Source organism: Oculina patagonica, chromosome 5 (genome assembly GCF_052425735.1).
Source record: "Oculina patagonica isolate OP01 chromosome 5, crgOcupat, whole genome shotgun sequence".
Taxonomy (NCBI): Eukaryota; Metazoa; Cnidaria; class Anthozoa; order Scleractinia; family Oculinidae; genus Oculina; species Oculina patagonica.
This window is the reverse complement of record NC_135762.1, coordinates 18,363,365-18,375,346: the sequence shown is the minus strand read 5'-3', so window position 1 is coordinate 18,375,346 and position 11,982 is coordinate 18,363,365. Positions and strand designations below refer to the sequence as shown.

The 11,982-nt window shown below is 41.7% G+C and overlaps 1 protein-coding gene and 1 pseudogene across 1 annotated transcript in view; one reads left to right on the top strand and one right to left on the bottom strand.

Moving 5' to 3' along the window:
* LOC144653124 (ubiquitin-like modifier-activating enzyme ATG7) overlaps positions 1–11,982 on the top strand; it is a 77,982-nt gene that overhangs the window by 23,402 nt on the left and 42,598 nt on the right. The window contains exon 3 of the mRNA XM_078513041.1: positions 6,636–6,753. Within this exon, the coding sequence (XP_078369167.1) occupies positions 6,636–6,753 (118 nt within the window). The remainder of the gene's footprint in view (positions 1–6,635; positions 6,754–11,982) is intronic.
* On the bottom strand, positions 8,753–8,873 carry LOC144655761 (5S ribosomal RNA; annotated as a pseudogene).

Below are 11,982 nucleotides of genomic sequence, written 5' to 3'. Positions count from 1 at the left end.
TCATGCAATTTTAGTTGATGTTAAACAACCAAATATCATGGATTGGAGGTATTGCATCATCTGTCAAAAGCCTTCGATTGAACATTTACAGTGCCCTGCAAGTTCAAAAAGAAAAGACAGTGGTGTCGGGTACAGGTCGTTCGCAAACAATATAAAGGAATTTAACACTCTTGGCTTGTTGCCAATGGACATTAACATTGACTTGTTTGATGAAGGCACAGGAATAGAGGAAACACTAGCTAATCACAAGGCGTTGTGGCACAAATACTGCAGAGATCGTTTCAGTAACACTAAGTTAAGTCGTGCAAAGAAGAGAAAGTTAGCTGAAGCATCGATAGATGAAGCTGGTAGTCCTATTAAGTCAAGGAGATCTAGTATTAAAGAGGCTAGCACTAAAGATTGCTGCTTTTTCTGTGAAAAACCTGACAGCAAATCGAATCTTCATCAAGCGGAAACCTGTAAGGTGGTTGAAAAGGTTAGAGATTGCGCTGTTCTCTTGAATGATGGAAAGCTGATAGCTAAGTTGTCGAATCGCGATATGGTGGCATTGGATGCTAAGTATCACACAGCATGCCTTGTTTCTTTGTACAATCGGGCAAGAGATAAAAGGTCGGCCACCTTGAAAAAGTCGCACACCACAATCTCAGATTTAGATGAGCTTGCTTTTGCCCAGGTGGTTTCTTATATCGATGAGATTCTAGAAGAAGGAGATGAAGACATTCCTGTGTTTAAGATGAGCGAACTGGGAAAATTATTTTTCTCAAAGCTGCAGGAGCTAGAGGTTGAGTGTGAAAGAATTAATACTTCTAGATTAAGGGAGAGAATCTTAACCACTTTTCCAGAATAAACAGCTGTAAACCAAGGTAGAGATGTTGTTCTCGTTTTAAAGGAAGATATTGGTGGCATGATTAAACAAGCAAAAGAGAAAGACTCCGAAGCGTGTCACCTGGCCGAGGCTGCAAACATTGTCAGAAGAGACATGTTAAGGGTGAAGAACACATTCAATGGAGCGTTCCAACCAAACTGTCAGAAGAATGCAATTCCTGTGTCTCTGAAGATTCTGATTGACACGATTCTTAAAGGCTCATCAATTGTCAACAAGGAAACTGCTGCCGAAAGTGCAGACATAGTTCCCAATCAGGCATCTCTTACAATCGCACAGCTGCTCATGTTCAACAGCATCTCACGCATCCGTGTTCGAAAAGAGCCGTCTACCAACCATCACATACGAGAAAAAGAGTGTCCCCTCCCCATCTACGCAGCTCTAAAAATCCATGGAGCAACAAGGGACAGATCTCTCATTGATGCCTTTTTTAAACTTGGGATGTGTATCTCTTACGACAGGGTACTATCTATTTCTACAGACATTGCTAACAGTGTCACAACAAGGTATGAGAGAGAAGCAGTCGTTTGTCCATCCAAACTACGCAACGGATTGTTTACTACAGCGGCAGTGGACAATATTGACCATAATCCTAGCTCGACCACCTCCAAAGACTCATTCCATGGCACTGCTATTTCTCTTGCCCAACATCCAACGTCTGAAGAGAGAGGTAATGAAAGAAACATTGACACATTTGATCCCTCCCAGTGCAGCAGTTCTAAGAAAGTGGCTCAACTTCCTTCATGCTACTGTGATGTACCTCCTGTGACAGTATCTTCGACTGAACTTTGTGCTCCAAAGATAACAGGGAGGATTAAATCTCATCCAATTACATCAGATCGTGGAAAAGAAGAGGAGAAAGACTGGTTGGAGAACATTAATGAACTGCTTTCAAGGGAAGAGTGCAACCAACATGATACAGTGTCTTGGGCGGCGTCCGTGCTTTGCATCTTCTCTGACCTCCTCGCCTGCCATCATTACTCTTCTTCCTATGTTTTTGGCGCCCATTCGCTGGCGTGATCAAACACTCTTGACGTCTCGGGCTGCCGTGCCCATGTGTCCAGCTCAGTTCCGGTTTGCCTTCGACCGCCCCTGTTTGCGCTGGCTAGCGTCCAGTGGGCTTTGCCGGTCTTACGGGGTCACTTTGTTTGCTCGGTGGGCTTCCTTGTGACAGCCTATAGCACTTGGAATGGATGGATGGTAGCGGTGGACGGAGGTTCTATCCACGGCAGGTGTAGCAACTCAGGTGTGGCCAATTCGTTTCTCACCGCAAGCCACCTAACAAGAACAAGGCGTGCGCATCAAGTGACGGCTGCCAGTCTTCACCTTCTGCAGCATAAGGCCTAACAGGTATACGTTTCCACCGTAACTGACGGTCAAGAAGTGAAGTCGTTTGATGAGTGGAAAGAAGAGATGTCAAAAAAGTACCCACTGTTTCTATACTGGGATCGAGTTCTTCATTTTGAAATTTGCTGTTTGCAACTTGCTCGAGCTTTCAGAGAAGCTGACTTTGCCCTCTATGTTTATGCGCTGATCAAGATTATCCCTTGGATGTTTGCCCTGGACCAAATCAATTACGCAAGGTGGCTTTCAGTTCACATTCGGGACATGTGTGAGCTTCCTGTCCAACATCGAGATGTGTTCCAAAAGTTTTGCCATGGATCATTTGTGGTACACAAGTCGGAGTGGCTGCTCTCCTCCATCGCACTTGATCAAGCCCATGAGCAGCTAAATTCAGAAGTAAAGGGAGAGGGAGGAGCAGTTGGGTTGACAGAGAACCCTGCAGCACTCAGAAGGTGGATGGTAGGTGGGCCGGAAGTAGCGCGTATGACAAAAGAATTTGAAGATTCAACGTGAACACCAAAGTATCAACATCATGAACAAACACCAGCTACACAAGCCGCATTTGCAACAGATGTCCTGAACGTTGCCTCATCGCTCGAAGAGCTAGGAAATCCTTTCTGTGAAAAGAGCAAAGATCTCATAGCAGTGCACACAAGAGATGTCCCAGACGAAACCATCATAAACACAGTACAAAATGTTATCTCGATCGGAGAGGCTCAATTTAACACATTCGTTCAGGAACGGTTTATCGACCGAAGCAAGCCGGTGACAGGCACCATCAAAAAGAACAAGTTGCAGATGTTCGCCACTTCAAGCAAGAAAGCACCCTCAAAAGATAAGGAAAAGATTGGAATTCTCAAAGAGGACTGCGCCCTCTTCTCTAGGCTTTACATTGCATGCCAGAGTCATGATGGAGATTTGGAAGAGTTTTACAAGTTCGAGAACCAGCCGTGGCCACCCTCCCTATCTCACCTAGGTCAGCTAAGAGAAGGGCAGAAGGCAGATAGAAGGGCAGAAGGCCGATCTTAAGGCTGTTGCTTCCCCAAAGACAGGACAGCCAACTCCAGATGCAATCATACTGGATGGAGCAGTTATTGTCCAGATGCTGCCGCCAGGAACGGTACGTACCTTTGAAGAGTACTGCCAAACGGTGTTTGGTCCCTACATTGCAAGACAGCTCCAGTCTGTGAAACGAGTAGATTTGGTGTGGGACGTGTATAAAGAGGGATCACTGAAGAAAGCAACGCGCGAAAGAAGAGGCACTGGTCAGCGCCGTCAAGTCACAATGTCAACGCAAATCCCCACAGACTGGAAAGGCTTTCTTCGAAATGATGAGAACAAGAATGAGCTGTTTCTTCTATTAGCAAGCTACGTTGTGTCAATGGAGATACCCCGTGACAAGGAGTTGTATACCACTTCTGGAGAGAGTGTCTTGTCATCCACCAACAGAATAGACCTGGCTAGCCTTGCACCATGCACCCATGAAGAGGCAGACACATGTCTGATGGTACACGTTTTGGATGCCAGTCTCTGTGGACATCAGAGAATAATGATTAGGACCAACGACACAGGCGTAGTTGTTTTAGCTGCATCCATTGTAAACACCATCCCAGCAGAGGAACTGTGGGTCGCATATGGCACAGGGAAACACTTGCAGAACATTGCTGCCCATGCCATTGCTTCATCGTTAGGGCGTGAAAGAGCTGCAGTTTTGCCCATGTTCCACGCCCTAACTGGATGCGACACCGTTTCCTTCTTCGCGGGCAGAGGAAAGAAGACGGCATGGGACATCTGGGATGTATTCCCAGAGCTAACATCTACTCTGCTTGCCTTATCCTCCTTACCTGAAGTGGTTGATGATGCTTCCTTGGCGGTGATTGAACGTTTTGTTGTTCTTCTATACGACCGCACAAGTAATCTGGCAAAGGTAAATGAAGAGAGACAGGAACTCTTTTCTAAGAAGTCTAGGACCCTGGAAAAGATTCCACCAACCCAAGCGGCACTCCTACAACACACAAAGCGTGCAGTGTATCAAGGTGGATATGTTTGGGCCCAAACAATTTTAACGCAACCAGTTCTTCCAAGCCCTTCTGAATGGGGCTGGCAATGTAATGACAAGGCTTGGATTCCAGTTTGGACGACACAGCCCCAGATGAAGGATACTTGCTACGAACTCATCCGCTGCACCTGCAAGACTGCATGCACAGGTCGTTGTAAGTGTGCAAAGGCAAGCTTGGCTTGCACAGGCTTGTATAACTGCGGTGGTAACTGTAACTGACTTATCTATAATGTAACTACCGCAAAATAGCATGAGATATTAAAGGAATGGATGGATTAGAGAAACATCATACACGATTTACTAGCAGAATCTCTGTCAGCTTATCTATGACGAATGTACCTTTAGCACTATTCTAAGAAAACATGTGGGAGAGGCTTCCTTGCCCAGATTGGCCTTATCAGCCATCTGCGGACTCACCAAAGAATCTAGATGTCTTATGGTCATCTTCGAATACGAAGGACAAACAACAAGAAAACATTCAGTGAATTAGAGTGGGATGTACAAATTATGTAAACAACAAATGTCGGAAAGCATGTAATTAAACAGCATAAAAAGTTTGATATTCTTGTCTCTAATCACAAACACGGTCAATTTAGGCCTATACTAAAATCAAGTGATAAACTATACTGTAAAATTTGGTCACTTGTCTTAGCCTCGTTTTCATGCACATGTGCTTTGGGACATGTACAGAACAAAGATCCAGTAGCTGAAAAAATCCTGGTTCCCTGCATTGAAATGCTTCTTGTGAAGATGTAACTGTCTCATACAGTGTCATACTTTTCTCCAAAACAACCTACAGTATTTCTTAACAACTTGACCTTTCAGACGAGTCCCGTGACAGGTCACTTGATTGACAGGTCACCTGACTGAATAAAAATATTGCCCATGCCAACATAAGCATTATTAAACGTCAAAAGGTTACTTTTAAACAGAAACTACATTGCAAAGAAGGATTATTTGTCTGAGCCTCGTTTTCATGTAGTTGTGATTTGGGACATGCGCAGTACGAAGCTCCAGTAGCTAATTGGGCTGGCTCCATATCTGAAAATGTTCGCCAGGAAGATGTTAGTAATCTGATGATGTCATGTGTTGGTTTTGTAGTATACAAATATTCGGAGCCGCCCTCCTAGCCCAACAATTTTTTCAGAGCCCCCCTCAATATCTTCTTCCCCCCCCCTTGTCATATTAAATGAACTTTCCCTTACAGTACTTTGCGAAACGAAACAAAGCTAAATGGTACTTTGCGAAACAGTACTTTGCGAAATGGTACTTTGCGAAACGGTACTTTGCGAAATGGTACTTTGCAAAACAGTACTGTAGGTAAAAATATTGAATGGGGCAAATAAACATTGATTGCAAAACAGGTATAAGTTGACCCAGGTTTGCGTGACAAATGTGATGCCTGAGAGGAAATGAGGAGTCTTGCAACCCGTTTCTCCATTGAACTGCATGCAATATCTTAACGGGTTCGCATTGAATGTTGCGTGCGTGCCAGCATAAGAAGCTTTTGAATCGAAATTTGTCGTGTCGCGAAATAATTTATTGTTAAACACGAATCATAATGCCAAACGTGAATGAAGGCAACATCAAAAATAAAAAATAAAGACGTCTGTAAAAGCACTACTCTCACTTTAGTCATCCGAAAATGAAGGAAGCGAAATCTTTCTGCCCCCTAGGATTTCTTATCTTTGTTATGTGACAGTGCATGAATCTACGCCACCCAGCGCCCCATTTTGTAAATAAAGGTCGTGATGGTCATGTTTGTCATGCTTTCTTGTTATGTGTAGTCATGAAAACGAACACATTAAAAGTCTGTTTCTTAACATGGCAAACGTTTATTAAGGTTGAATGAAAGTTTCACAGAAGGTCCAGGAATTTTGTTTATTTTTTATTTGCGGGGAATGTGTTATCTTTCCAGGGTCGCATTCAATGCGAACCAGTGAAGATACTTCATGCAGTTCAACGGAGAAATGGGTTGCAAGACTCTTCATTTCCTCCCAGGCATCACATTTATCCGTCATGCAAACCTGGGTCGACTTCTACCTGTTTTGCAATCAATGTTTATTTGCCCCATTTAATATTTTTACCTACAGTACCGTTTCGCAAAGGACCATTTCGCAAAGTACTGTTTCGCAATGTACCATTTTGCAAAGTACCGTAAGCCAAATGTTGCTTTGTTCATTTGGCTGGATTCATATAGGATTGAACAACTCATTGGTGTCAAAATAACAGCTTTGATCTGAAGACTAAAATGATCTATCTTAAGGTAGATCTTTCTTCAATCTTTTCAAGGCACTTTGCAAGAAACAGTTGTATTTATTTAATGTATGCTTTGTGTCATTTTTGCAGTGAGAAGCCAGTACCTCAGAAAACCTTTCCCATGTCAGGAATTTTGATCAATACAAACACTGTTGAAGCTTTTAGAACCTACAATAAAATGGAGCTGATCCAGTCAGTTGGACAACAGGTGATGTGGCAATGAGAATTAGTCAGCTCAGGTCATTTTGATTGAGGACTGTTAAACTGTTAAACTTGTGCAAGCACAAGTTTACTGGGGAGGGGGAAGCCAGGCATATGTGAGCATTTGAACTTGGCTGGAATTTTCTGTTCTTGAAAATGCAAAAACCAAGGGCATTTTTAGGTGATTAAAAGGGTCACTAAACGTTGATAATTGTTTTGTTTTAGAAAGTGTACTAAAATGGTCAAAAGTTCTCACTACAGGCAAATATTTTCTGTTTAATTCCCCACCTATGCATGGAGCTCCCTCTCCAGCTTAATATTGATAGGTTCAATATAATAGCTCTTTTTGCAGTTCCCTGTGGTTTGACACATAAATGAGGCGAAAGGGTCATTCTGCATTGTTTTAACCGATGTTTTGACCCTTTCGCCTTGTTTGCATACCTTCTCAACAAAAGAAGATATTATTGCAGGCTCACCTACAATTAACATCTATTGGTGCAAATACAAATAAAGACTGAAGCTCAACAGATTCCAGCACTTTCCAGGTCTCATACTTTGATGGGTCATTGCTACAAACATTTATCAGTGACTGCTAAAAAATGCAGGTATCAAACAAATGCCCAATCATTGATAATCAAGTTGTGATATTTTCTTGACATCACTGGTAACCATAGCAACAGTTTAACCTGTTAAAAACACCCTTAATTTTAACTTTGTGCTTAAAACTCAAAAACGAGTCTGGTGATCCCCATTTTTACGACTGAATTTTCAATGAAGGAGTATAGTGGGTAGCCCGACTTCACTCACATGGTCGGTCGGTCGGTTGGTTGGTTGGTTGGTCCATCAGTGGTAAACATTTTGATAAGAGAAGTAAGAGTGTAGGAAGGCGGCCGTAATAAGGCTTTTTTTAAGGTTTAACAAGGAAGACAAAAGCAAAGAAACAAAATGCGGCTGAAAATTATGTGTAGAAGGTACTTGACCTCCGAAAAAGTGGACATTAAGAGCCGCCAAAGCGAAGCAACATGCGATATTTGCATGCGTTACAAGCCATGAAACTGAAACTCGCGCATTCATACTATACATAGAAGATTCCTTGCATAACATAGTTTCCTATATTTGCAAAGATTACGTCGGAATTTTCAAATACGATAAACAAGTTTTGCGATGCACTGATCGATCTCTTTCGTATACTTACCTGAATCAGTCTATATGTTCTGATATATTTATTTACAGCGTTATTACTTTACGGCTTACATGTAAATGCTTTTATTCTCCAATGTATACAGGAGCGATAGAATAAACAAACCATTTTAGTGCTGCGTGGTAAAAACAGAAAAAAAGGGAAAAAGGAACAGACACTTCTGGGTTTTGATCTCACGACCTCTCTCACTCCATCCTGAAACCTACACGACTGAGCGGACGTATACAAAACATGGACCCGGGTCCATGGACCACCCCTGTGGACCCGGTCCATGGACCACCTTGTGGACCCGGTCCATGGACCACCCCTGTGGACCACCCCTAATTTTCAAAAGAAAATCAAAGTGTAGAATGGGGACAGGGTAAAAATGGACGGCAGGTACCAAAACCCAAAACAACGAAATGAAACCACCGAAACGAAACAACCAAAACAAGCTAAACCACTAAAACGAAACCGCCGAAAAAAATGAAACAGCTGAAATGAGTGACAAAGACAACAAGACAAATTCACCGGATATTCGTTGCCGTGACAGAAAATCCAACTTGTTTACAACGGCTGCTAGCAGTAGAAAACCAGTAAAAAGTAAATATACCCTATAAATTAAACGAAGGGTTCTTTATACATCTTCTTAATCCTTCGAAGGATACTCGAGTGATCGAGGGAGGATTTCGTTATTTTACAGAGTTCTCGTCCCGCTCGAGACAATGAAACGTATAAATCTGAAGTACGCTAACGAAGCCGTTTGAAAGAAAACGAAAGGGCCTGAAATTAACTGAGTTTGTACTGACATATTAATAAAAAGGAAATTCACAAAAAGGCCAGGGGTTTCCAGATGGTCACCCACCCAAGTACTAAACCCACCCAACAGGGCTTAACTTTGGCGATCGGATGAGAACCTGTGCTTTCCATGTGGTATCATCTGGAAAGAGTGCGTAAATCAGCTTATAACAGTGTTAGTCCAGTTAAATCATTGTTCAAAAGATCCATTATAACCAGGTATTTCTGTTCTTTATTTGCATGAGTCTTGTCAGTCTTTCTTGGCTTCGTCTTGGAGTGATACCACAAGGAAAGAACTGGTTCTTGTCTGATCGCCAAAGTTAAGCCCTGTTGGGCGGGGTTAGTACTTGGATGGGTGACCATCTGGAAACCCCTTGTTGTGGGTTTTATTTTTTTTAATTTCTCAGTACGAACTCAGTAAATTTCAGGCCCTTTCGTTTTCTTTCTAACGGCTTCGTTAACGAACTTCGGAATTATACATTTCATTGTCTCGGGCGGGACGAGAACTTTGTAATTTTACGAAATCCTCCTAGTTGATCACTCGAGTATTCTTCGAAGGATAGCCTTATTAGTTATTATCGCTGTCTGAGAAAGTTAGCAATTATAATTTTCCTTTTGTTTGTTTGTTTGTTTTTGTTGCTGTTGTTGCTTCTTTTTTTTTTAATGTTTCACAATTCCGCATTTTAGGATATTCCCTCTTTCCGCGTTTTAGGATATTCCGCCATTACCCCAAATAGGGTCACCCTTCTACACTTTGATTTTCTTTCGAAAATTAGAGGTGGTCCATGGACCGGGTCCACAAGGTGGTCCATGGACCGGGTCCACAGGGGTGGTCCATGGACCCCGGTCCATGTTTTGTATACGTCCACGACTGAGCTAATCCGACAATCTCAATCACGTAAAATGAAAAGATTTTATACCAGGCATAACTAATCGATGACATCAATGACATCAATGAAATCAATGAGTAATCAATTCTTGGTTTTCATGTTACGTCATAAAATCTGAAATCAAAATCAGGCCTCAATTTTGTCATAGGCTGATAAACTAAAAAAACTCCGGTGTCCTCTTTTTACAGCATTTTTTTGAGTTCTCCGTCGTTGTGATCGCTGAGTGCGTGCGCTGTTTTGTTTGGGCCTCCCCTGATTGCATTTCGTATTAGTGGTGTTTTGTGGTGTACTGCTCTTAGCCAGGTGGCCCTGTTGTACATGGTTCCAGTGGTTTCTCCCGCCATACTGTGTCCCTCGGCGGACACAGTTTGGCGGCTCCCTGCTTTTATCGTGGAAAGGTCGAAATCGCGCGGTCCCGCACAGACCCAAACTTGGAGAAATTGTTTATCTATTTATCATCTATAATATTTGAATTCATGCTTCTGTAGTTGAATGGTTTGATTATTTTTTATTGCGTGACAGTGAAAAAGCAATAGGTAATCGATAGGTAATCGGTTGATTAGTCATTGATTATTGCCGATGATCAATGAGTAATCGATGACTAATCGATAGGCCACAAAATTTTTGGTCATTGATTAGTCATCCATTGCATCGATTAGTCATTGATTGCATTGATTAGTCATTGATTTCATTCATTATTCATCAATATCATCTCATTCTGGTGTGTAATGTAACTGCTGATGAACATCAACTAAACAAAATCTATAACCTGAACCACGTAGAACTTTGATTCTTATCAGCGTACTTGCTTTTTCGTTTTCAGGCTGGTTGGTTCCTGTTAGGTTGTTTTGTCATTGAATAAAGAGTTGGGTAAAGTAAAATATTGCACTTATTTACGTCTCGACATGCTGGAAGGTTATTTGACCTTTAATGAAGCCGTAGTTTCGTCAACAGGAACAGCAGTTAAAAAGAAAATTATCATTGATTACTTATTGATCATCGCCAATAATCAATGACTAATCAACTGATTACTCATTGATTACCAATTGATGTTATTGATCATCGATTAATTATGCCTGGTTTATATCAATGTTATAGGCATTGTGGGGTCAACCGCCGATTGTCTGCAATTGTCACCCATGTTTGCTCGTTTTTTCGACTTTTTAGCTTATTTACAAGCGAAAGTAGGAGAATAGCAGTTACGTGGGCAAAATTTGGACATTCTTGTTGACTCTCAAGGGACTTTTTTAATTTCTCAAGGGATTACTTTCCGCTGTGGGTGATCACTTGTGATCTCATGGAAAAAACGTGACTTGTCACATTTACAAACGTTATATAACAATTTTAAAAGTGACATGTCAGCTTTCTTATCTCAACGCACATGTGCCTGAAAGGCGATCTATAAAAAGCGTCGCACAAACAATGGATTGCGTAACTAACGCTAAAACACGAATAAATAATCACTAGCACTTACATCGTTTAAAAATTACAAATGTCAAAAATAAACCATACCAAAAATCTCACTCTTTTCAAAGATATTACTGAAGTTAAAACAAATGCAAGAGATTTAGCTTAGGAGCGGTTAAAAATTAGGCCAAATTTGGTCGCTACAAGCGCCATTCTATTGCGTCATCAGCCCAGGTCGTTAGGGACGTGACCTCGCGTTGACAGCAATGTTGCATGAATCGGCTTTACAACATGCGATCGTATCTACGCAGTTCGAGTGGAATTTCAGTCAAAGACAGCACAGTTCTTTCGTATTTCATCTTCAATTTTAATTCGAAAGCATTCACTTTATATAAATGGCTTTTGTTTAATCCTTCTTAAGCCCACGAAGAAGCTGTCTTGATATCCGACCCTCGCAGAGCCTAGACAAAACGCAGCTTGAGTGTATCGATTTGTTTACGCCGCAATTATATGCGCAATGTTTTCTCCGACAGTAGTCGGAAATATCCTATTTTTTCGTGCTTTGTCGTGGAGCAATCGTAACGATACGGCCTTGAACACATTGAACAGCGGTCTACCTACAGTATAACAATTCAAATATGGCGTCGCAAAAACAAAACGTCGAACGCATATTTTGCTGTTTCATTTGCTAATTTCGCTGCTGTAATTGACTGCCTTGAAAGGTCCTTGCAATTTTAAAGTATAGAATTGTCAGATCTCGGTGAAATTTGCACTGTTTATTTGTGTGATGTTGAGGAATATGTGTATAAATACCCGGCGCTGACGAGCCATTTTTGACAAAATTATATGGCTGCATTTCCTCCGCCAAGATAGGAAATTATTAAACTAAACTACAAAGCAACTGTAATGATAAGTTCGAAGAACAATGCACAGGATAAACCTTCGACTCATACTTCATGCA